This window comes from Rhea americana, unplaced genomic scaffold (genome assembly GCF_003343005.1).
Source record: "Rhea americana isolate MKP2758 unplaced genomic scaffold, rheAme1 scaffold_49, whole genome shotgun sequence".
Taxonomy (NCBI): Eukaryota; Metazoa; Chordata; class Aves; order Rheiformes; family Rheidae; genus Rhea; species Rhea americana.
The window spans coordinates 644,476-671,325 of record NW_028186634.1 but is presented as its reverse complement, the minus strand read 5'-3'; the positions used below and the strand labels follow the sequence as shown (position 1 = coordinate 671,325).

The 26,850-nt window shown below is 37.9% G+C and overlaps 3 protein-coding genes across 3 annotated transcripts in view; 1 reads left to right on the top strand and 2 right to left on the bottom strand.

Moving 5' to 3' along the window:
* The first annotated feature begins 1,540 nt into the window (after positions 1–1,540).
* On the top strand, positions 1,541–6,671 carry LOC146588872 (L-lactate dehydrogenase A chain). Its single transcript, XM_085317121.1, has 7 exons — positions 1,541–1,692; positions 2,486–2,603; positions 3,347–3,520; positions 3,907–4,080; positions 4,958–5,075; positions 5,532–5,655; positions 5,846–6,671. Exons 1-7 carry the CDS (start codon positions 1,567–1,569, stop codon positions 6,008–6,010), a joined length of 999 nt encoding a protein of 332 aa, XP_085173247.1. The 5' UTR covers positions 1,541–1,566; the 3' UTR covers positions 6,011–6,671.
* A 1,915-nt stretch (positions 6,672–8,586) lies between these two features.
* On the bottom strand, positions 8,587–26,618 carry TSG101 (tumor susceptibility 101). The gene is made up of 10 exons (XM_085317120.1): positions 26,465–26,618; positions 23,833–23,917; positions 21,891–21,956; positions 21,188–21,351; positions 20,349–20,475; positions 17,649–17,715; positions 15,071–15,162; positions 10,907–11,109; positions 10,039–10,278; positions 8,587–8,918 (listed from the first exon to the last, which is right to left on the bottom strand). The coding sequence occupies exons 1-10, from the start codon at positions 26,504–26,506 to the stop codon at positions 8,829–8,831; spliced, it is 1,176 nt and encodes a 391-aa protein (XP_085173246.1). The 5' UTR covers positions 26,507–26,618; the 3' UTR covers positions 8,587–8,828.
* The window catches only part of UEVLD (UEV and lactate/malate dehyrogenase domains), a 17,693-nt gene continuing 14,692 nt past the window's right edge, over positions 23,850–26,850 (bottom strand). Inside the window, exon 13 of the mRNA XM_085317119.1 lies at positions 23,850–23,917. Coding sequence (XP_085173245.1) covers positions 23,899–23,917 — 19 coding nt within the window. The 3' untranslated portion in view covers positions 23,850–23,898. The remainder of the gene's footprint in view (positions 23,918–26,850) is intronic.

Below are 26,850 nucleotides of genomic sequence, written 5' to 3'. Positions count from 1 at the left end.
CGGGGCCCCGCCGGCCGGCCGGCCCTGGACTTCAGCCCGGCGCCCCGCCGCGCCCTGCCCGCGGCTCGGCTCGGCTCGGCTCGCTCCTATCGCCCCGCGGGTAAATAGAGGCTGAATCACCGGGCGCGCCGGCCCTTGGCGCGGGTCTCCCGGCGCTTCGCCTGGGTGGGCGAGCGCGCCGCGCTGGGTCGGCGCCTGGCGTGAGCTGAGAGCAGCGCCCTGCCTGCTGCGTGGGTGCCCCCGCMAAACCGGCGGGCCGGAGCCCCGCGGGAGCAAGCGGCTGGAGATGGGCATCGCTTCGGGCGGCCTTTGCAGCAAAGCATTCGTACACGCGTTGCGCTCAGAAGGAGCGTGCGTGTACTGCCTTACCACCTCGGCTCCTGCTGCTCCCCTAACCGGCTTCCTTCGGTGGAGTAACAGCCTGAACATAATTGAAGTACTAAGCTTAAGTCTGAGACGCTTGAGCAAGCGCCGCTCGCCAGCCCTGCGTGTGTGTATTGCCAAGGGAGGGCTTGGCACGTGGCGAGAGCRCATGTATTAGCCTGCACTTCAGGGGATTCACGCTTTGAATGAAGACTGATGTCTCATAGTCAATTTTTTCTAAATATGTGTGCTGCTGTCCCCCCTTCTCCCCAAGCTCGCAGCTCCCAGCTGCCCTGCCAGCGCTCCCTGGCTGCAGGCCCCTTCCAGCTCTGCACAGCTCCAGCTTGTTCTGCGCTAGCTCTAGGATCAGGTCACGTCTGTACTYGCATCTGTCTGCGAGGACGCCCTTGCCTTGGGCTGCTCAGGGGAGACGGAGGCTGGAGTGCTGCCAAGGCTGCACTGACTGGGAAAGTGTTGTGTTGGCTTTTACAGGGACCCTGGGGCCAAGGCACAGTGCTCCATCCTTGTCCTTGTGTCCCCCCCAGCACACCTGTGGCTGTCACAGATCAGARCCCATATACTTGGGTTGTTGGGCAGCCTGTAGCTGATAAATCTGAGCATGATGTTAATGCCTGTCAGAAGGAATAATCTGTTTTAGGGATGTGCAAGGAACTTATGCTTAGTTACKTGCCTTAGTTTAAAACTGTGCAGTTTCCACTTAAATCGGTGGAGATGACTTTGGGGATCAGAGCTTGAGGAAAAGCTGTCTTGCTTCAGTGTTGCACAATTCTGGCTCTAGAAAGGCTTCAGGCATACAGTACCAGTTTTTCAGTGCAGCAAAATGGATATTGCCAGGCCCTGCTGTGCCTAGAACTACTAAAATGGCTTCCTGTAAATCTAATATGGATGATCATTTAAGATATTCTGCTAATGCTCCTAGAGTACCATCCAGCCATCAGTGCTTCCCAGGCTGCATTTGAGGGCAAGCTATAGCAAGCTTGCTTAAATGGATTGTTACCAACAAGTCAAACTTTAATTGTGATGCTGGATACAGGCAGTAATGCCAGATAGTTTGGGCATACTATTTGTATYCACTTTTTTGCCATCCTGTAATAAGTCCCATTTGCTTCATACAAATGTTACAATGTCAGTAAAAGCTCTAATATGCATGGAGAAATCATATTCTGCTTTCCTTTCAGCAACATGTCTCTCAAGGATCACCTCATCCACAATGTCCACAAAGAGGAGCATGGTCATGCCCACAACAAGATCACTGTGGTTGGTGTGGGTGCCGTTGGCATGGCTTGTGCCATCAGCATTCTGATGAAGGTAAGTCTCAAGGTTCAGATGAAGAAGCACAGTGGTGACTATCTGAGGCCTGAAAGAGGTGCAAAATAGGTGGGCAGTGAGAAGTAATCTCCCTTATAAGACTAGTTGAGCTAATGCACAAGATAGGCTTTTTGATTGTGCATTCCCTTCCTTAAGTCTGAAATCGAGCAGCAAACTTCAAGCTAGTAACAGCAAGAACAAATTGCTCTAGTTTTTCTTGTAACCAAGTTTACCCCAGCATTAGACAGAATATACACTGTAGATTTTGGCTTAAGAGCTGCATTTGCYGTTGAACAACTCCTAGCCCTTCCCCCCATAGGTAAATGGAAGCCTTTAACATTCCGAGCACAAAAAAGGTTTAGAACCGAGAAGCTGTTTTGCTGCACTGGCCAATGGAATAGCTTATTCCAGGGTGAGCTGGAAAAAGTGGTTCTAAGCACTTCAGGTGACTTGTTCTCTGTATTGAATTAAAACGCAGTGCTTACACCAAGCTTACTTTTTATGCTGTAAAAACRATTGTTTGTGAACAGCTGTTCAGTTACTCTTCATCGGTTGAGATGTTGAATTGTACTGCACGTAGAATGTGGATATGAAAACAGTACAGAAGGAGCTCAGTAAAGTGAATATCCCAGAAGAGTAACTTAAGTAACTTGGGAACAAGTGATCCAGGTGAACAAAATTGCTTAAATACATCACTGCTTTTAAAAGAACTGCAACTTCACAGTTTATAAATGGAGTACTTAGTGCAAAGAGCTACTAAACTGACTTACTCTTTAATCCTGGTCCCTTGTAGGATTTGGCTGATGAACTTGCGCTTGTTGATGTTGTGGAGGACAAGCTCAGAGGAGAGATGCTAGATCTCCAGCATGGCAGCCTCTTCCTTAGAACACCCAAGATTGTTTCTGGCAAAGGCAAGTAGCAGGCTGTATCRAGCATTTCCAAATGGAAGCAGCTGCTTCAGATATTGAACTGCTCATCCAAGTCCAGCACTCAGTCTGTCCTCCTAATTCTAAGGAGGAAGGCTCTTCCATTTATGTTTCTGGACAAATACTACTCACCTGACATTCAGTGTTGTGTACCTTGCTAAAACTAGTCTCACTCAGTACTGCTCTGTCCTGGAGCTGGATGCTCAGTATAGAAAACTTCTGCAATTCTTAAGTATTCCTGAATCTTTGGGAGTTTTACCTCACAGTTAGCCCTGAATTTGTTACTGCTTACCTGTTTGCTACAAACATCTGACAGGGGCAAATGCCTCAGTTAATGTGCAACTCCTGTGTCCATAGGTAGTAGGTTATGGCAGCAGAGCCTGTTACACCTTCTTTTTCTTCTGTGCAGCACTTGCTCTATAAGCCATTCCTCTACATAATTCTCAGGTATGAACTAGCATGTGTATAACATCCCATTGCCTGTCTGCTRATAAAGATTTTTAAGATACCCTTAAGGATGCCACCTGTGTCAATGAGACATGCTCTTAAAGAAAATTCTTAATGTCCTTAATTCTTAATGTAGAAGCTAAGTTTAGGGTAATAATTATCAGGAGAGTTTCAGTGCTCTCAGACTTGAGAATTTTAGATATCAATGTTGCAAGAAACTTGAACTCATGTTTGAAACCATGTTTAGAAAGAAGTCGTTTGACACAGCCTTTTGTCTGCAGATTACAGTGTGACTGCACACTCTAAGCTGGTCATTGTGACTGCTGGWGCCCGTCAGCAAGAAGGAGAGAGCCGCCTTAACCTGGTCCAGCGCAATGTGAATATCTTCAAGTTCATTATTCCCAATGTTGTTAAATACAGTCCTGACTGCAAGCTGCTTATTGTCTCAAACCCAGGTTTGTCTTGCGTTGCCTTAATAAAACGACTTTGCTTAGACAGTAGTGTTTTCTTCAGCAAGGGGGTGGTAGCATATTAACATGAGCAAGCATAGGCTTTTAAAACATGCTTGTGTCAAATAAACACATAGCAAGGTCCCTCTCCCCACTCAGTAAATTGTTTCTCTGAGAAATAGCCAAAGTTCTGCCCAACTCGAGTCTTTAGCTGCTTTGCAAATGACCTTTGGCATGTGATGTAATTGTCAGTGCTGCTCAATGCATGTGTAGCATAAATAGTCTGATGTAATTAAGAGGTATCTTCCATCCACCTGTAGAGATTTTTCTGAAAATTAATTAGCAAGTGCCACTACCTAGCAGTTCTGATATCTTCCCTGTTCTCCTCGCAGTGGATATTTTGACCTATGTGGCCTGGAAGATCAGTGGCTTTCCTAAACACCGTGTTATTGGTAGTGGCTGCAATCTGGATTCTGCCCGTTTCCGCTACCTCATGGGAGAAAGACTGGGCATCCATTCTCTGAGCTGCCACGGATGGATTGTCGGAGAGCATGGAGACTCCAGTGGTAAGCAAAAATTTTGTCCATCCCTAAGGCAGGTTTTTTTTTYCTATATTTTGTTTGCAAGAAAAATCACCTGCAAAACCTATAGGAAAAAAACTTGCTCAAAAAAATCTTTGCACTGCAGCAACCCAATGCAAGTCTGGCTTTAACTCTTCTGCAGCATACAGTAACCCTAGATGTTCTATATTTGACTTGAGTTACTCTGCTTGGAAAAGGTCATTACTGTAACCTAAGGAGGCAAAAAATTTCTGGCTGGGTTGTCCCTATAACTCTCCAAAAAACAAACTGAAGTAGCAGGAGGGTAAAGTTCTTTGCAAGGGACTCCCAGAGAGCTGTACCAGATCTACTGGTAGTCACTGAGTTATCTTTAGTGGCATTTCTTGATTAGTCCAAGAACTATATTTAGGAAAAGCACAGAGTCAAGTCTAGACAAGGAGGGGGGAAAAAAGAGCAATGTTCCCCTTACTTAACCTGTACTCTTTCTAGCAGAAGCTGAGCAGCACTGTTTGCTTCCAGACATCCAGTAGGACTCCTTTAGAATAAATTCTTATTTAGAGAAACCTTTGCAAAATACAGAGTTGCTGTCACCTTAGTTCAGCTTTACTGAAGTAAAACACCTAAACAAGGTATCCTCAAACCCTGTAACATCATGTGTAAAGAAAGATGGTTGTTTGCTCCTAGGTTAATAGCCTGTAATTTGGATTGGGCTCATAGGCCATACTACATCTGAAGTCACATCTAGAACAGTGATGCTTGTGTGACAGAGGAATACAAATAGATACTATGTTGACTGTTGGTTTTGGGAGGATATGACTGACACTTGTGTGGTTGGGGATATTCTTTACCTTGTGAGATGATTAATCCTCTGTGCAACTCTAAGTACCTGTCTGGAGCGGAGTGAATGTTGCTGGCGTCTCCCTAAAGGCTCTTCATCCTGAGCTGGGAACTGATGCAGACAAGGAACACTGGAAGGAGGTCCATAAGCAAGTGGTGGACAGGTAAATAACTCTTATTTCTCCTTCCCAACATAAGAACAAATAATTAAGAATAACATCTCTGAAATGCAGCATTCATATCTTCTGTAAATACTAACTATAGTAGCAAATACAAAAATAATACAGCTTGAAGTAATGTTTTTAAGTAGTAATAAGCATTAGGTAGTGATGAAGTAATGTAGATTTGGCAGAAATCAAATTTTTCAAGGTCAGTGAATTTAAAATCAGGGAAATGCTTTAACTTCATGCCCAGTGGTATGGAGCGGAATAGTGTACTACTTGGATAAGATTTTTCACTGCTGTAAGTTTTATTTCAGTCCTGTCAGTAAATCAGTGAACCTCTTGGTGTTTCCAAATTCTCTCAGGTGTTTCCAAAAATCTTTTAAATAAAACTTTAAATAGTCCCCTTAATGCTGTTTTTTTTTTCTTTCCTTTCAATAAATAACTTTGTCTCTGCAGTGCCTACGAGGTTATCAAACTGAAGGGGTACACATCATGGGCTATTGGCCTTTCTGTGGCAGATCTAGCTGAAACTATTATGAAGAACTTGAGAAGAGTGCATCCAATCTCTACAATGGTTAAGGTGAGCAGCCCTCCCCCAAACTTTTCTGCCCTAATGAAAATTAAACTTGGAGGCTCTGAAGGTAGGTGATAGCTTCCTAGGTTAACATCTGTTTCCACAAGTTCCAGAACCTTGCACTTGAGCTTTTTGGATAGAGTAGTATATGAAGTATACACCCAGGACACTTAGCTTATCCTTATCTACTTTTCAGGGCATGTATGGAATAAAAGAAGATGTCTTCCTAAGTGTGCCTTGTGTACTGGGTACCAATGGCATCACTGATGTAGTAAAGATGACCCTAAAATCTGAGGAAGAGGAGAAATTACGGAAGAGTGCTGATACACTCTGGGGAATCCAGAAGGAACTACAATTTTAGATTTGTCCAAGCAGTTCACTGTTTGCAGTTTAATGGATTTAGTGGTTTGTCTTACGTTGTACTTTCCAAGTAGGTCAAATCCTTCAATGTATGCATCTCAACTAGAACACGTAAAAAGCTAAAACCTGAACAAATCAGTTTCCTGAAGATAGTATTAGGGAAACTAGACTAGAGTTTTCCCTGTTCACAAATACCAGTGTTTCTAACCAGAGCTAGGTAACAATCTGATCTTGTATGGTGAAGTGGTGTGATGTAAATCCAGCATTCAACACAGCACTGCCTAGAAAATCTTCTGCCTTTTCCTCACCTGTTTAATGTTGGTTCAGAGCAACAGGTAACTGGTTATTACACAGTGTGAAACCAAAGACCTTTCTTGCAGTTAAAGGATTGTCAAACMAACCGACCAACCTTCTCTGCCAGTTAAATAGCTTGAATATTTCACTGTTGGTAGGTCCAAATATATTTTCCTAACACTGCTTTGGAATTTTTGTGTCTGCCTTTTTTAGAGAACCTTATTTTTGTGTACTCTTATCAGAGCAGTTGTAAATCTGTCTCCTAAACATATATATAAAAAAAACACCCTAATGTTTCTGTATGCAACAAGACAACAGCTGTCCAACTGTAGCACCAGTTCCAACACCAAATAAACCATGAACTGTTATTTTGGTCTCCTTGTTTTGTAGAGTCTCCTTGTCTCCTCTCTTGTAGAGAGGTTGYATCTCCAACATGCAGCTTACTTATCAGCACTTACATCGTTCAGAAACATCACCTATTTTCTTAGTATCACTAATTCAGACCTCACCTGTGTAATAGTTGTGTGTGTAGCTACTGCTGAAGGCTCCAGTTAGTTAGAGAACTTACATTCTCTAGTGTGAGAGGTGTTCAATACTTGGTCTTAAAATTTGATCCTCATCTTTATGTCAGAGCCTGTTTCTTCACACCATCTTACTTGAGTAGAGAACCATGTTATACACAGCCCAACAAAGGAATTGCTTTCCTTACCTTTAGGCACAAAGTACCTGTAGGAACAAGTTCTCACTTACCACGTGCTTGACATCTCTAAAGGTAAAAAGTTGCTGCCAGTATAGAGAAGCAGCTCCTCTAGAATTACTGCACTACTCAGATTAGCAGCTGCTAGAGAAACAATCACCAAGTTATGCCTCAAAACCCCTAAGTGCATGCTGGAGGTGGGGGAAAAAAAGAATTAGTTACCCTCTCTCTCWCAAGTATTTGCAAACAACACTTAATAAAAGGGGGAAAGTACTACTTTTGGCTTTTTCCTCCATTAGAACACATAATGTAGTTTAGGAATATATCACTGGATTAAGTCAAAAGTAGACTTCTAGTGCAGATACTGCTCAGAACAAAATAGAATGAGCTGAAAGGGGTTGAAAAGCAACTCAAGTAACAAAGGAAAAGCTGTACTTTACTGTACACCTTTTTCTTAGATACATGGGACCAAAGACAGCACTGGAATGAGAGCATAAATAAATAAWGACCATGAATAGTTCGGTTTCATGCAGATGACCGGACCAGGGTATGAAGTCATTTTCATCGTCAAAGTTTTCAGAAGRTGCACAGGACTTACAATCTTTACTAGCCAAAATCCTGCCAGACTTTTCAGTATGAACTCTTAATCTTTTCAGATCCACTTGTGATATGAGAAGCCTTAAAACAAATTTGCAGTTTTGAGCCAGACTGATTGATTGCTACATGAGTGCAACGGGATCAGACCAGAAAACCACTTTTCAAGCTCACTTAGCTAGGGCAGCCCACAGGTCTTAACCCCCACAAGCAAACTGACAAGGCACTGGCAGGCTGCTGAGAAGTGACATGAGCTGCACTGTGAATCCCCAAGGCAGGCTAAAGTGGAAGATGCTCTCCTGCATGAGTTGTTCTCTTCTGCAGACTTGTGCTACATGTGTTCAGGCTCCTTGATAAGAGTGCTGTCCCCATTACACAGCCATTCTGGTGCACACAGTTTTCTGCCTGGCAGGTAGTGTAACAGCCAGACACCTTTCTGTTTTTCCTAGCTTTTTCTCAAGAAATGCAGTATGTGTCAAGGCTTTTAAGGTACCATAAGGTACTTTATGGAAAGCAGAAGCTAGTGCACACAGAAAAACAACCAACCAACCAACCATCTGCAACAATTTTCTCCTCACCACAGCTCAACATAGGAAAAATTATCAATATAGAGAATACAGGAGATTAATGTTAACAGAAACAGCTTGGTTGGGCAAGAACCTCATTTTTGAGTTATTTTGTTATTTCTCATGGAAAGATGTTTATATACTCCACTACGACCATTATCACGTGGTAAGGCAAGTCTATGATCACTTCAAGAAAACAGAACTCCTAGCTGTCAACAGCAAGATCAAACAACAGGGCCATGAAATTTTGAGTTTCTGGCTTTCACTGGTCATAACAAAGCCTAGTTTACACTCAACCATGCAAATTTTTCTGCTTTGGGACACTGGGATAATTTCCAAGTCTCAGAAGTAAAATAAAAGTCTGGTWAAACTGCCATTATATAAGCCAGGCCTGTTTGTAAAGAAAGTGCATTGTACACAGCTCTGTAGAGGAAGAAAATATGCAACAAGTTTTATTCAGCATTAAGTCCACCAGCACAAAGATTACAGGAAATAGAAAGTGCATTAATAAAAGCTAGTCTTTACCAAAAAGAAAATATATTATTGATTCAAAATATCTTACACTTGAATGATGTAATAACTTATTCTGGGCATCTACTGATTAAGAGAAAGATCAAGAGACTGGCTGCTTCACAGGGAAATTAACTTCTCAGTTAYAGTCTGAGAATTTAATAGAGATCACTGAGTCCAGCAGTCTTCCTCGCTTTCTGCATTAATGCCCTCAGCTGGAACTGCTTGCGAGACAGAAGACGTACATGCTGCAGAAAGGAAAAAAGAAAAAAAAAAGGATAGCTACCAACTGGAAAAGCTCTGAAACAATATTTATGTCTTTTTTTTTCTTTAAGTACCAAATGTATTAATTCATGGCATTTTCTTGGTTTAGGATAACCTTTGTAAGTGGCTACCAAATACAATCATTACAGTACATTTTTAGTGATTTTAATAATTAACTCTTAACATATCCTTAACAAAGAGAAAAATAACATGTACTTCAGGGTGAACTGAAGTCAAAAGTCTAATGTACTCCTGCGGGAGAGGGAACAGTTCTTTTAACAGCAGACATATTTAACTAGCAAGCTATATAAGGAAATAATTTGTCTCAGTGCATTGCACACTGGACATTAAAAGCAAAGCTGAAGTGGTAAACCTTGGGGAACTTGAATTATTATAAAAAGGAAGAACTGGTAACGTTCTTTACCRGATGCCCCCAGGGCAGACTGTGACATTTTTGAACACTACTCTTTTCAGATTCAATAGCAATATTTATTACTGTTATGGAAAAAAWTTATGAACTTTAATTCCAAGTATTTTTAATATTTTCAAAATAGCTGCAGATTTGTATTCTATGTTCACAGTGGGCAGCACAGGAAATAAAAAGTTCAAAATAAAACCAGATTATTAGATCTGACACAATGAAAACTTTTAGCACTAAGAACAGCAGAGAAACAGAATAAATTGTCTAGAAAGACCTCTGTTAGAGATACAAAACTAGCTGTCTTCGAAGTCTCTCTCTGCTTTATTTCTTTCCTATGATTCTAACACTCTCAACTGACTGCATCAGTAAAGGCATCCATAGACTGCAAATGAACAGCTGACCGAATTTTGTAGTCACCCTTAAAATAAATTTCTCCAAGATTAGGACACAAGTCCAAAGGAAAGCTTATGTTGACACTGTTGCACCTGTTCTAATGATAAATGACTTCATGTCTGTAATGCTTTTAAACTGTTCCTTTATCTTAATTCTGGAATTCCTCTTCTAAAACTTATGTTTCAACATATAAGTATTTCTGTACTTACCAGCACCCTTCAGGGAACAAAGCACTAAGATTAATAGGCTGAACCAAGTTCAAGCTATTTAAAATGCCTCTAGAAGCCTACCTTTAAAAAGACATCTAGATCTATCACTCCCCGTCTCAATGCTTCCCCAAGGTAAAAGATGGTGTCCTCAATGGCATTTTCCTCTGCATATAAGTTCAGGATCTGCTTGTAAAGTGGTGCTGTAGGAATGATAACTTCATCTATATCGTTATTTTCTGACTGACTTTCCATCTTTTCTAAGGCAGAACTGAGCTCTTCATCCTTCTTCTTGAGAAGTTCAATGTTCTTGTCGACTTCAGCCTGTAAACATTTAAGATATTTATTTCATAGTTCATAAGAGCTGAATGTCTTCTGTTACACCACTGTTAAGATAAAAGATTTTTTAGAAATGCTGTCTCATTCTTCTCTAGCCATCTCATTATGATTTTACAAAAGAAAGAGCTACAATTCTATAGGTTTGGGACACTTCCATTTAAAAAGTAAAAGCTGTCTTAGGCCATAATGTCAATCCATTACTAAGTTACAGTTTTACAAAGAAACTGTGACTAAAATCCGTGCCTCTGTACTAAGGCACTGCAAAGCTCTCCAGCGCTGTCACATATTATTATCTAGAAACTGAGAGACAATCATGACAAGCTCTCAATACTACTGACATCATCTTTCTCGGGAAAGATGAGGAAAAATATCAGTGCTGTTCCTCTACTATTGAACAATGATACCTGTAAGAGACAGAATGTCTTTTGGGGTCACTGCTATTTCTGACCTTCTACTTGAACAAATGCACCTCAATCTAAAAAGAGAATAGATATTTTTAAAGCAATATGCCAAAAGTGTTGATATTTGTATCATACTTAATATGAATTAATTACATGCTTCTGTTCCTTACTAAAAATGCTCAGATATGGAGCTTTGTTTCATCTYAGCTTACCACTTCCTGATCCAGGCGAGTTACCATCTCTTCCAGTTTCTGGTGTCCTTTCTTCAAGTCTTCTTCTGTCCTTTTCAAGGCATTGAGTTCAGCTTGTGCACGATCCATTTCTTCTTTCATTCGCCATCTCAATTTGTCACTGACAGCTGAAATAAGGGAAGCTCGAATAGTATCCTCACTGATGGTCCCATCTCTACTGGGTCCTGTCCAATAAAATGCACAAACAAAAATTAACTGTCTGCCTTGTCTTTGACATAGGCYTGTTTGAAAAGGGGGAATAAGTTCATCTATCTACTTTATAAGATAATAAAATAAATTGTTTTCCATAATGGTTTTCACATGCAATGAAGAGGCCACAGTGAGACATAACCCCATTCATTCCCTTTATTATAACTCCACCACCACCTAATTCCCATATATGCAACATTCCTTTAATTTAAAAATGGGCTGGCCATCTCCCTAAAATTCTACAAATATTATGAGTTAGAATCTTTAAAAGACAACTKAATTTCTAGTAGATGCTAGAGTATTTAGCACATACACATGTTCAACCATGATTAATTTTACAGCTGGCTTAAGACATTGAATTTGCCTGTAGGTATCCTAATTTTGAGGCTTACCGATTATGCTGTTCATTAAGGTTAATTAAAAATAAATGTACACYAACAAAGCTACAAAAAATGACAATAAAAAAAGAAGTCAACTCATTGCCCTTTTGCATTTATGAAAATGCAAGAACAGTATTAAAAAAGCTACAACATGATCTACGCTTCCCAATTGGTTTCACAACTGTCATTATCATTCAGCCACCCTGGGGCAAAGGATGGGAGGACATTAAAAAAAAAAAAAAAAAAAAAGTTAATATAGACTATTCATCGTTTTAGTCAGGCAATCTTCCTTTAACATGTAGCATTTATTTAAGATTATATGACAGAGAAAGGCATGTCAATCAATCACTATTAGTATATGGTTTATAGAAACATTCTAGCAGACTAAAATCAGATGGTACATTTTTGTAGGTACATATTCAGTGTCACATTAAATTTCTTTATATTAATATATTTATTTCTTTATATCTAAACTTTTAAAAGATGATATCTTAACTTGAGATGGGGAAGAACAGAAGAAGAGTGGTCTATAAAATAAGTTAAAGGCACCCATGAATAGTCTGCAACTATTCTTCCTGTCTAAAATACTTGTTTCATGTTAGCTGAACAAAGAGTATCAGTCACAAACAGAGATTCCGCAAAATTAATTATATCATTTGATTCTAAAAAAACCTGACAATAGTTATTTTAGGTAAAAATAATAAAAGCATGATGATATACAGTTTGACTGCAGGCATAGTAATTTGCAAGTTTCACTTGGTTCATCATACCCAAAAACYTAAAATAGTGATGGAAATGCCCCCACTTGATCTAATTTATATTTCTTAAGCCATTCACCCTGATGCCAGTAAACAAGACTCTTGGCAATATTTTGTCATCTACTGTAATCAGCAACAAAAGCTGTCAAATGGTACCACATATAAAACCAGAAATTTATCATCACTGCTTCTRTGAGAAGGAGAAAAGGACAGTGTTTCCTAAATTGAGGAGTAAAACTTAATCTAGTCAACCTTAAACCATCGAGGACAAAGAATTTATTGACTGTTTAGGACATCTCATATMAGTCAGTCAGCTGTAAATCTACATGTTCCTAACAAAAAAAGAAAGATTAGATTTCACTTCAAAAAAATAGCATTAACATGATTTCAGTTACTGTTTTTTTTACACAATGAATTATTTTACCAGGCAAAGCCACAACCAGCGATCAGTTCCTTTTTTTTTTTTTTCCTAATATCTTTCACTCTGGAAGGTTTAGGCAAAGCTCAACTGAACAATAAAGTAGGAGAGAGGAAAGAAAGTTACAGCATGCCTAACACAATGAAACTTCAGACAAAAAGTGACAGCAAATAGAAAAGAGCTCTCTGCACACGTAAGGGATCATTTAAAGATAGCTGAATTAGATTCTATTTGGCTTCTTAAAGAGCATGAACTCTTAGCATTTTCTGTCACTTCCATATTTAGCCCAGCTTGGGGAAGACTGTATGACACACCGTCATTAAATCCAGAGAGCACTAAAACCATTACCTTCATACCGAGCCTTAACCTTTACCAGGCAGGGTCTGGTTTCAGAAGTGACCTTACTAAAGCAACAAACTAGTAACTGAATCAAAAAGGTAATTAATTGCAGAAAGGAAAAAAAAAAAAAAAGGAATTGAAGGATTTTTTGAAAAACTGGGTATTAATAAAAACTCAATCTACTCTGAATAAATATTTTCATTCAATGCAAACGAAGCTCACTAAAGGAACCCCCCCGACACACAGTTCCTGATATCCTCCTAAATAAACTATGAAAAAWTATAGCACAACAACAGAAGAAAAGAATTTATATAAAAAAACACTTGTAGTTGAATGGAAACAGTTTACTATAAATACACTGAATGATTAAAGATTCATCTTTCTTTGCATTTCATTTGGCACAGAGATAAACCAAATCTGGGAGGTGTGTGACTTTTATCCAGCTGCAATAAATGAACTAGTCTAATGTTAAACTGCCACTAGAAAAATCTGCTGTTATAATGTTATAGCAGATGATTTAACCCAGGAGCTGTGAAAAGTGTGTGATACTGGCAGATACTCTAACCCTGTTCATCTTCAGTGGCGATGAAAAGGAGGGAAAAAAAATGAAATAGGACTCAACTGTATTTTGAATTAACTCTGTACTACATAAAAGCAAAAGCAGATCTGTTTGTGAGAGAGACTGCAGAAAGCTGATATTCCCTAGGAATGTTCTTAACACCTTACTGYATGTCTGACAATGAGAGCCAGGGGGGACTATCAATCTCAAGGACCAAACAACAGCTCCCTAGCACTGGGTACTGTTTAAGCTATATAGCTGGGACAGCAGCTTTCTTGTATCATGCATGGTGACAGACAGAWACACCTCAAAGGGGAGATGACCACCAAAATGGTCAATGACTTCCTGAATTAGAAAAGCCTTTTCTGAAAGTTGAAAGAATTTCGACACAAAGAATGAGATCAGGCACAAGAAGAGTGCAATGTGTCACTGTTTGTAAATTTTATAACAACAAACTTGAATATTTTGAGAGTAAACACAGCTAGCTTCCTTTCCAAAGCTGTGAGAGTTTGTTTTGTTCCCCAAGGGGTGAATGAAAATCTCAAAATATAGTTCTAGAGGGAAGAATGTGCATGAATAACTGGGAGTTTGCACAGGAAATTAAGAACCTACACCTGCRCTTTTAATTATGGTGCAAGAGATAACAGATGATGGACATTCTGAACAATGTCATGGAAGGGTCTGCACCCAACCTATACTGCTGCTCCAAATGGACTATCACTCCACTCCAATTTGCTACGCTACCTTTCTACTTAGTTAGAAGATCTATTTCACTGGTTCCCAATCCCATATACACGCTTACACTAAGTCAGGCACAGAGGAGAAACCAGACTAATGCATTTTGCCAACACCTGGTGAGCGAGCRGCAGACTGATAAGAGTCTAGATAGTGATCTACATGATCAAGATTTCATCTTGGATAAGACTCTAGACTGCTTCCTGCTGAAGGGAAGAAGGAAGGAAGGAACAGGGAACATTCAGAAGGAAGAGTGAAGAAGCAGGAAAAAATTCAGTAACAATGCAGCTCACTCCCAAAGCTTTGAAAACCTCTGTTCTGGATGGCTAGGTCTTCTGCAGTAAAGTGGATCCAGCAGATGACTAAATAAAATTATAAACCAAATCATGAACATAGTGATACAGACAAAAAAATCACTTATGTTCAAAAGCTGTAGAAACAAAAAAGGTGGTATACGCACCATTCTTCAAACTATTCATAGAGCACACACAAAGTGCTATAAAAACAGGAATTTACCATGTTCCTGATGGAATAAAATATAACGGAAAGTTTTTTTTCCATAAAATRAGCAAAAATGTTAGACACAGCATTCTGTTTCTCCTTTGAGTTACAAATATTGTTTCATTAAATGTCAGTATTTTGGAAGGTCAGATTACAAACAAAACAATCCTTTTCCTCATTTTTCTCCTTACATACAATTTTTGATAGGAAACTTCACTTCAAAGAAATATTTTCAAAGTTACTCACCAACAGTAGTCACAGGGGGCTGAGAAGGGTAGTGCTGAACACTAGTTGTTGCTGGAAATGGAACACCAGCTGGATAAGGATAGCTTGGATAACTGTTTTGACAAAGAAAGATATGCTCAAGTTAGGCAAATATTTGTAAAATATCAACCACATGTTAGTTCTACATTACTCTGTTAAACATTTATTTATGTTTTAAGATGACATCATTTTATCTTAGTCCCTATCTGGTTATTTCCTGAACAAGCATTTGGATCATTTCAAATGATCCAAAAATGACTGAAAAGAATCACTTAATCAAACCTGTCATTCTAAAAACCAAAAATGCCAAAACACACTATTCAAGCWATTAGTTGACAAAGAGCAATTTCAATTCTAATAATTTTTAATAACAGTAAGAYGACTGCTAAACTGCCTTACATAAACATAAAAGCATTGTCCAAAATACTGCCACAAGGTGGAACTTCTCCAGAAATTCTCGGCCCTGCTCTGAGAGATGAAGCGAAGCTAATTATTTATTTGTTCAGTGAGACAATTGTCAGATGGGACATAACATCACAGTCTACAGAACCTTCTTTACTGTCACAGTAGAAACTACTACATTAAGTACAAAACRTATTTACTGTAAAACAAAATAAGGACTCGAATCAGTCAGCAACAGACCAATAAACCTCTGTTTATTGCAGGGGTAAACAAAATATTCCACAAAAAATGGACTGATTTTATTACGGAATAGATAAAAAAAATATGCATATTCTATGCACTTCTGGAAAACTGTAAATTAATAGTAAGTTCTTACAACTTGCCTTTCAATGTTCACAGGTTATGGTATTTTATTAAAATATTTCTATTATTATTCACTTTCGTACAGACATTAAAAGCACTTTAGATAAATGCATTTAGGGGGAAAACACATTAAGGCTTGTCATAAGAAGTTATCAAAATCTCTTTCACTCCTTAAAAAAACTTGTCTGTGTGCGCGCACCTGTATATATCTCTCATATATAGAGAGATTAAAAAAACCTAAATGCTTACAAATCCTTATATCAGCATTGTATACCACAGCAACTCCTCATACGCTCCACAGCATCAAGTCATAAGAACGATACTAACAAAAATAATCATTATGTGGAAAATTCATAGATACACACCAGAAAGCAGCTATCAGCTTCCTACAACTTGCTAAGACAGCCCTGCAAGTCTTTTTGAAAATCTTTATTCCAAATAATTATGTAGCATGCTTAAAGTTTTRTTTTCTATTAATAAAGAAAATATGGAAATCATTGTGTGCCCTTCAGCTTCTCAGCGTGCTCTGAATTAAGTCCAGAGTGCTTATGATTTATACTGGAGGCAATTTCCTAGCATCTGAATCTAAGCAGAATGCTTTGAATACAATGAAAACAAACATTAAAAATGGAATACAGGCAGTGCAACTCTACATGAAAACACAAGACTCATTTTGGTTAGTTATTTAAAAGGCACTTATTTTTTAGATTATTAGRTATTTTAAACCATTTAAATTAYATATTTAAAAAACAAAACCTAAAAAGGTAAATGTTACTACACTTCTGAAAACGTCTCTTGTTCTTTCAGTTCTTTCAATTGGTCTTTATTTAAATTGCCCTTACAATATAAAGCTATGTCTTTTGGGTTAAAGTTGACTTCCTGCCACTAAGAATCACAAAAAACATCTAAAACTACTTTAAAAATTATGTATTTCTTGGCAATTTTTGAGAGCATCCACATGAAATCCTTCAAGTTAAATATTTCTTCTAAATTTTCTAGAAAATAATCACTGATATTTCATYAACAATTCAACAACTATCTTCTGTATCAAATTTACTTATACACAATACTGGGTGATAATCTCAAATTAAAAAAAATGATACCCAGAGTAAATCCAATTAGTCAATCTTTTAGAATGGAGATTATAACACAGCATTGAACAGACTTTGCTAAAAACTGGAACATGAATGGTCAGTGTATAGGCCAAACTGATGTACAAACTGATTTTCTTCTAATGTTGCAAGAACGTTACRGAAACTTCTATAACTATTACTAGAACCTATTTTACAGTGACTCAATTTCAGTTTTTAATGCCTATGAAACAACATCTAGCATAGGGAAGAAGAAAACAAGTCACAGTTCATATTAATACAGCAGTTGTTTTGTCCAATATTTTTACTTGCTAATTACCCGAAACTGAAAATACCATTAAAAAAATTGTAGGTGTACATATCTCTTTATAGCGTGAAAATATATCAACCTTATAAAAAACTAATCCTGTACACAAGTGAAGCAAGGAGTTAAGTTCTAGGAGTTAAGTACTTCCTAAACATATTTATTGCCCAMGTATCTTATATTTGAAGCAAGTGGCACTAAACAGGCTAAACCTTGCTCCAATTTTTCTTTTTTCTATTGACAAGAATTCAGTTTGCATTTTTAAATAAACTATTAACATAACTTTTATACTATAAATCCCCAAATCGAAATYGCACCATAAGAAAATACAAGTAAGACTGAATTCCATTCAGTGACATCTTYTACTTCGTAAATGATGATGCTTGAAAGCAGTTCTTACCTTGGGTTAGGAGTATGTCCTGGTGGATAGGAAGCAATTCCACTTGGCATGCCCGGTATGTAGGAAGCTAAATAACATAACAATTTTGTATATTTCTACTTCTCAAAAGTTTACTATACRGGAAGACCACACAAGTGGGATGTATTAATACTGTGGTCAAATGTTTTTCAAAATATTATTGAACAATGAATACAGTGTAACAGAATTAAATACCAACAGCAAGAAAAGTCATTCCAAGCCAACAATATGCACCCTGCGTCCCCTAATGCAATCACTTATCACAGCACTCTCAGATGTCTCCCATGCTCCATTCGTGCAGCTTGCCAAGAGGGCATTTATGAAAAGGTTTGTTCAGAGCTCTCTGTGCCAGCCAGCCAAGACAGCTGCTTYGCCTCAAGACAAAAAGGGCTACACTGTAGCTGATGTTTCCTCCATGTGTTGACCCATCAGAATCTTTTCTCTATATCCAAGTATATTTTCACAAAACTTCAGCAAACTTTGCATTTCTGAAGATTTTTTATCTCTCTATGTCAACTTTGGTTGAATCTGGTCAGCACTTTTAGGAATGTAGTTTTTTTGGTTGGTTGGTTGGTTCGTTGGTTTTTTTGGAGGGAGAGAGTGAAAATGGACAATTCAATTATACATTCCTTTAGTACAGCAGGCTAAAACATCTTTGACTACATATTTATCTTTTCTTAATTGTTACTTTAAATATAAATTAGGCTCTGTTTGAATAAAAATAGATTTCAATTTAAAAATGCATGCTCAGGTAACGTTAATCTTGAAATCTGGACACATAAGAAAAAGTATCTGCAGCAAGTGAACTGAAAAAGTGGGCAGTTGTTAATGACATACCTAAAGAGCTTCTCTTTTGCCTTTTTACACAACAACTGGGGGGGGGGGATACTTTCCAATGTAGCCATTATTCTCTACTCTCTGAATGAATATGTAATTTAAGTACCTTCAGAGTAGCTGGGCTTCTCAACAGCTGATTAGCCATTTAACAATCCGTTCATGTTCTTATCCAGCAGTTTCTGCTATTTAAAGGTTATACTTTTTAAAAACTTTTATCAGTGCATATAAATGTCTAAGGCTTTAACACAGCCCTATCAGTTTTCTTTTTAGAAATCTTATAATTTTATTATAAAAATAATATTTACCAATACTTGATTATAGTTACTACATATTTATACTAATTTCAAGAATGTTATAAATAAGCTTTAAAAACCAAGTTACTTTCATCCTTGAATGTTTTCAAATGATCAGTTTTTTAAAATAATTGTATGCTTCATTTCTTAAATGGCCTATCAGGAACTTAAAAAGAAGACTAAATATCAAGGAAAAAATGATTACACCAGAATACCCAAGTAGCTATTAAAAAATGTGAAAAATCTGAAACAGTTTTGCTAAAATTACTTTTCAATTATAGTAGCCTTGAATATGACTTGCGATTACAGAAGTATAAAATAATGTGATCTTTTAGTGGATGATCCTTCCTTAAATTACAATACCGGTCACAAACTGTAGTAAACTATACTTGTACTGACACCCACTGTTCTTGAAAATTAGAGCAGTTCACGTTTGTCAAATCATCTAGTGCTCTTGTAATAGGTAGGCTAGTGCTGGACAAGCTAAAAAAAAAAAAAAAAGAAAAAAAAAAAAAAAAAAAAAAAAAAAAAAAAAGAAAAAAAAAAAAAAAAAAAAAAAAAAAAAAAAAAAGAAAAAAAAAGAACACAAACTTTCAGTCCAGGCATCTCTAATGTTTCCACTTGTGTTTGCTAACACTTTTCTCATTTGTTTAGAACTAACACTCTGTGGAAAATAGTTTCCTCTGGGAATTATAATGACTACTATTTCAGTTGTACTATTAGGATAAAAGCCACATTTCAATAGAAAATAGAYATAGCCTTAAAAATAAAAAAACCCAAAACCCACAACATCTAACCACAAATGCTGTGGTTAGATGCACTACTATTAAGCAGGCCACAGCTAATCTGCTTCTCCTGGCTCCCCCTCCGAGTCTTGGCTTGGCTTTATCTCGTCTACTGTCTTTTTCCCATCGCATGTAGTCTTCTCTTGAATTTTCTCTCTTTTTTCTCTACCTACCTACCCCTATTCCTTAAAGTAAGATGCTCCCAAAAGTTTAAATAAAAACCTTGGGATTGTTTGCAAGAAAACAAGAATGGGTGCCAAATCAGAGTACCAAATCAACAGAGAAATCTGAAAAATCATGATACTGGGGATTTTCTTCACTTTCAGATAGCAGTTATTAAAAATCCAAACAGGTGACTGTGTGTGGGACATCAAAGTAGTATTCTTTTGAGCATGAAGTCAATGGTTTCAGAAAGCTGCTAACAGATGGATTTGTATTATCAGAATGAAAAAAAATTGAAGCTGTTACCTTAAAGGGCTCTTTTCAAGGATACCTCTGAATGTTGACAGGTTACTGATATATACATATATACACACACACACACACGCACAATACATCTTTCCCCTTCCAAAAGCCAGATAACACACACTATTTTTACAGCATAGTTCAAAAAGCTGAAGTATGGCACAGGTGAATTCATCAGCCATCAAAATACAAAGCCACAACAGAGTAGAGTGTATCATTTGTCAACAAACTATGCAGAGCAATGGTAAACTCTGGAATATTTATACGAGTATTTGTAGAAATCAGTAGTCACATCCACTTACTAGTTGGTGGGCCTGTTGCCTGATAGGGCGGGTAGGCTGCTGAAATGGTAGGCCGAGAAAAGACKGGCGGTTCCTCACCAAACACCACAATCATAACCTGAATCAGTTCTAGTAAGTCTGACTGGGGCTGTAAGAGTAAGCAAATCAGAAATTGTTGATTTCTGGTAATGGACATTTTAAGAGACTATAAATAACATAACAATACCAGCTCTCAAAAGCCATCTTTTTACAYATATGTATGTGCATATATACATATACATATATATCTATATTTATATACACACACATGCTTAACTTCTGTTACAGACTGCTTTATAGATTCCAATCTATAGCAAAATACAGCTAGAGCAGCGTTACACAAAGAATAAAGGAGGGTAATACATGGGTCCATACCAACTGCAGGACAATGCATGACTGAAGATAATTGTGCAATGATGCATTATAATAGTATTTTAAAAATTTAATCAGCTCTCCATTATGAAAATAAAGGTACCAATAACTGAGTTTTCAGACATTTCAAGTTTGTACAACATGTAGCTTTTGCTCAAGTTCAGAACACTACAACAGGAAAAAAATCTCCACATCCACCTTCTGCCAGGGAAGAAGGCCTAYGCTGCACTGTTTAATCAGACAAGCTGTCACTAAGGACAATTAAACAAGCAACAGAGGAAGACACGTGCTGAACTTTAAGACATCAAAAGCAGTAAGTAATTGTTTTCATAAAAGAGTAAAACTGTTTTATGTTCTCAAATAACAAAAATCATGTTTTTTGTTTAAAAAAAACATACAAATAAATTCAGGACAGAGGAATTTGAAGATTTCAGGTTCGCTGTACTTACATGTTTCCACTCATGCAAATAAGGAAGGTATATCTTTCCATTTGCATCAACATGCTTCCCAGTTTTTATCGTCATAGAGCTAGTAGGTTTAACAAAACAAATTGGGGGGTTGAAAGGATAGCTGTCCAGCAGCCACAAGCAAATTGGGATATTGTACGTGTTACCTAGAAAAGAGAATTTGAAATATTTTAGAAGTTATTCCAGCTCTTTAACTGTCATAATTGGATTTTTAAAACACTACTAAAACCAATAAATTCAATTGCACAGAGGCAGATAACAGAAGCTGAAATCTACCAATGATTTGTTTAAAGAACTCCCAATACAGCCACAAACTCAACATTTCTCAGAACAGCTTATATTTATGATTATCATTAACRACTAATACATTATCTCATTTGTTATACAGTGTAATGTAACTAGATACTGATATCTGAATTACTGCAGCAACAAGTAGTTTGCAGCCCTCATTCTACCGAGAAGCTTGAAAAACATACAGCACTCAAAGGATTTTACTCCATAACAAGAACAGGAAAAATTTTCTTTAAGATATTATACTGYGGACAAGTAAGGGATTTCAAGAAAACAGGAATCACTGAAGTTGTGAAGATGAACCACTACAAATCTAAATCTAAGTAGYCTTTCATGCAATTTGGGAAAATACTAATAACAATAATTAATAACATTAATGATAATAAATGCATACCTCTATAAGGCACAGGAATGGTTCCACTGAGGCTCATCAACTCYCTAGATGAGCCATCATTAAAAACTGAAAGGAAACAAACAGTATTCAACTTCTGCTATGTTTATCTCTGTTCCAGTTATAGATAGTTATTTGTTAGTGCAATTTTTCAATAATTACAAGTACAAGTATATAAACTTGTCTTAAAAAGTTCTGCTCTTGCACACCTACAGATGAAATAAGCAAATAACTACAGTAGGGGTAGACTGACTATATAATCCATCATTCATTTCTTAGAAATACTTTATTCACAAGARATTACCTGATTGTAAGCAAATAAAATTAACTCATTCAGAGTCCAAGTAAAACATAAGCTAGAACCATACAAAATGAAAATCATACAAATTGTTACAAGGTCAATTTGGACTCAAATCTAATTTCTTTTTAAATTGTATTTGTTAGGATTATAAAGAATTCTTTATGGTTTCTCCAAACAAGCATGTCAGCAAGAGCACTGAAAATTATTGGCCTGTAGGCATTGAATCTGTTACACAATCAGTAAAGGAAATTTAACTAGCAGTAATACAGTGTAGATAAGAGGAAGAATGCACAGTACTTGATTAATTTCCATATAATTTAGTTTCAGTTTACAAAATGCACAGGAACCCTGACTGAGTTGCTGTATCTAGTTTTCCCATTCTTTCAACTGATAGATTAGTCTGGGCTTAATAAATCAATTCTTGGTAATAGACTTTTCATTTCACTGCAAGTTTCTAGTTATACCTCAAATGAAGCTCACTGTACAGTTCTTTGGTGCTAATATTCTGCAGAGATAGGTAAAATAAATCATGACTTAACTGGGGCATRTATTTCATTATTGAATACAATTTTGAAAATCATTTCAACAGCAATGTAATCATTTTCTCATTGCTCAGTTTACTACTCCAAACAGTATAGATTATCTGTAAATGGTTTTGCGCTCAACCTTTCCAAGACAGTTTAGAAATAGCTGGGTAACAGAAATGGGCTTCTCACTACAGCTCAAACCTATCAGGCATTCTGATCACTGAATCATAATATAAACTTGAGAGCACTCTTCTGACTGTAGTCCTTTATTTATTTTTTTTGATTCTCCAGAATTTTTATTTCTCTGACAACTGCTGACTTGCATCTTTTGAAGTTAAAACTCAGTTATCTTCTACCTGTCCATGTCCCCTTTTAATACATCTCAATTCTGATAGTAATTTAAAAAGCAAAGTACTATAATTTTTAAAAAAAATTTAGTAAGATAAATTGGCTTACAGAGAGATCCAACAGCTAACAGGGTTACCAAAAAATGATCAGGAGTATGACCTCAGTGGCTACACCAGCCCACTGTATCTTGTGAAACCATGCTGTCAAAGCTGACCCCAGGCATCTTCATTTAATGCACTGAAATCTATTCAGACCCTTTGAAATATTTAACAAACAGTAATTACTGCTAATTTATATTACAAAATCCCTCATGCCAATTTCCCATATATATAACCATATGATGTATTCCTCATACTCGCACTGACACAACAATTCACTTTTAATGAAATACTTACTCATTGATTTATTGTGCTTTTTCAGCAATCATAATTTTTAAAATATCTTTATATTACAGTAAAGCTGAATTTTTAARATACCAGCAGTTTTTAGGGCAGAAATCGATTAGCTAGCAATATGTAGTATGACTTCTAAGAGCGATAAAGTAAAAGCTGAGCTGTAAAAAAGGTAATATTTCTTGGCACATTAGGTTATTTTCTCAAATAACCCTTCTATACTACTGTGTCTCTTTCCAAGGAAGTACTGATGTCAAAGACTGAGAAACTTAAATTCTGTATTCTAGCTTTAATCTCTTTTTTCCCCCATAAAAACTACCAAATACATCTAAACAATCAGCAATGCAATACATTGTTTTTCCTGCACGTAGACTTACCATATGAATCCATAACAGGTTTGAGATCCTTGTATTGAGTAATAACACTGATGGTCTCCTGTACAGTTAGGTCTCTATACTTATACTGGAAAACAAAAGTGAAAGAGTATACTGAAGATATAGTGTTTGAGGATAATCTAATTATTTTTATTTTAGCAGCTAGTCTGAATTTATGAGAGTTTACACTGATACATGGACATTCTTCTCTGCTCTTAATTTGGAATAAGAATGTTATTCTGCATATCACTTTACTGGATACTCCCTGTATAACTTAACCAACTTTAATGGATATTAAGATGTTTTTCTTCTTAAATAACGGTCCATACATCAAGTAGTTAGGGGAAAGCTACTGAATGCATTTTTATTCCCATTCTATCACAACCCACATTATATGTCATGTAAAGGCAAACATCCTATTTACCACAAGTTCTCCAAAACAAACTACTGTATACCTGTAAAATTGGTAAACACTTGATACTTTTTGATTGAAGTTAAGAYTGTGATGGATTGCCTCTTTAAAGTTAAAATTTAAGATACTTTTTGATAAGGTAGCATTCCAGTGTTGCATGTTTCTACAACTAAGGTATTACTATGGGAGATGACAGGGGGCGTTCATCTCTGTTATTTGAGTAAGAGTTGTCTCAATCAACAGAATTAAATCTACTTCATTTAAAAAAGGCAAAGAAAATTGTCACATTCTCTCTGGTCATATACAATAACCACAAACTAGAAATGCTCTAAGTGATTTAAATGAGCTTTTAAAATTTGCAATACAACACAAATGTGAATAAAACAAAGGAAAAGTATGAGAAAAGAAGAAAAATATCATTCTTAGCATCTCTGAACCAACATAATGACATTTGAAACATTCCTCCTGTATGGTTATTTACGATCTGAACCTCAGGGACACCATTCAGAGTATATTTCAAAGTATCACAGTATTTATCAATATTTTCTTGTATTTATTAACCAGAAAGCAGACTTTTCAAGGAAGCATACTATCAATAATAATGCTGGTTTCATTACTGCTTTCATTTACTGTGAGCAGGAAGTAACTCATACCACAGATCTGGAAAATATAGATATGCTACTACAGATTTTAACAACCTCAGAAATACAATTTGTAGACAACAAAGCACAGAGCTGGCTGACCACATGGGGCAGTGGCCGTTCCTCCTGCTAATTATCATTTAAAAAGAAAAGYTAACAATATAATCCCTTGCCAACATTTTTGGTGTAATAAAAAAGCCAGTCTTCAGACATCACATGGAGACGCACAGACACTGTCCTTTTGTTCAACCATTAAAGGAAGAGAAGGGGTCCAACACCATGAGAAGTTTGATACTCAAAGCACGTACAGGTTAACAATACTGGAATAAATTATTTCAAATGTTATCCAAGAGAATCAAAGTGCAGTATCACCTCTAAGGGTCACCTCTGCTCCGACAAAGGCTCAAAGGAGCAAGGAAACTTAGAAACTATCATTTTCTTTTCTACACTTTAGAGAGACTAATAAGGAAGCAACTACCGAGCRCCATAACTCTTACTCAATGAACAGAGATGAACACTCCCTACTATCTCCCATAATACCTTAGTCTGTCGGAAGGTGGCAACTCAGGATTTCTACCCTGTCACAAAGTATCTTAAAATTTAATTTTAAAGAGGAAATTTCTCACAAAATGATTCTAGGCTTCCCATTACCTATAACAGCAACTGTCAAACAAGGGGCAAACYAGACAGAAATGAAGACTCAAGAGAAAAGCACAGAAGGCACCCTTGAGGAGAAAAGCAAGACTCTCAGGAAGACTTCATTTAGTCACTACAAAAGCTGCAYCTGTGTTTTGAGGGATGTGGTGCTTTACCTTCCAAAACACCCAAGAGCAAAACAGCCATATGGCCAAGCTGCACAAAGCRTGGTGATCTCACCTGCCATCACTGAGTTAATATTCGGCATTCGCTTTCAAGTTGATCTTTGCTTATGAATCTACATATGATTCTATGCATAAAGTAATAGCATTTCTTTTTTTCTGGTCAGATGCCTGTCTATCATATCGTCTTTAAATCATGTAAGTCAGTATGATTGCATTTTGTAAAAAATATAYATAAAATCCCCCAAATAAAAATTCAAACTTGCTTGTAGTATTTAGAGTCTTAGGAGCTCCAGTTTCAGTTCTCATCTRGAGAATAGCACAACTATTATTACGGGACTTCAGTGATCAGTAACTTCTTTGGAAAGAGGTCTTAATGTTTCCTGAAATAGGGTTGATTTGAAATAAATAAATAACAACCCCCTCCCTCTCCCCTAGCCAGTAAAGCAGAACTCGCTTTCTTTTTAACAAGCCGAGGCAAAAGCGCTTATACAACGCAGAGACCCGCTCCGTAGCTCTGCTCCATTTCAATGCCTCACAGTCTCTGCCGGCAGTTCGTCTGGCTCGTAACGGCAAGGGAGCGCTGCCCTGTCACGGAGTCCGCGTCTCGTACCACCACAAACGACGCTTCCAGGGCGCCACTCCTCCCTTCAGAAATTAACTCCAGCGTCCAACTGCCCGGGCACAACTTTTCTTTTTTAATCCTGCTCGGTCAGAAACGCGGCCGCCACCGCGGCCACCCCGGCCCGGCGCCGCCCCGTTACCTTGGACAGCATTTTCTTGAGCTGGCTCTCGGAGAACGCCATGGCGGCCGCGCCTCCCCGCCCAACCGCCGCCGGTGCCGCCGCCGCCGCCCGCCGCCACACAACRGCCCGGCCCGCGCCTCCCCGCCCCTACATAAACAGGAAGCGGCGGCCAGCTCCCGCTTCCGGCGGCACCGCCCGCTTCCGCCCGGCCCTGACGCCACTTCCGCGGGGCGGGGCGGGGCGGCTGGGCAGGGGGCGGCGGCGCGTTTCGCGCTGCGCTGCGCTCGCGGAGGGCGCGCAGGGAGGCGCTGCCGGCGCCAGTAACGAGCTCCAGGTTCCCGCACTGACCTCCGAGGCGCGGGGCGCTGTAGGGAGCCTGCCGCTCCCCGCGCCGCCGCCACGCA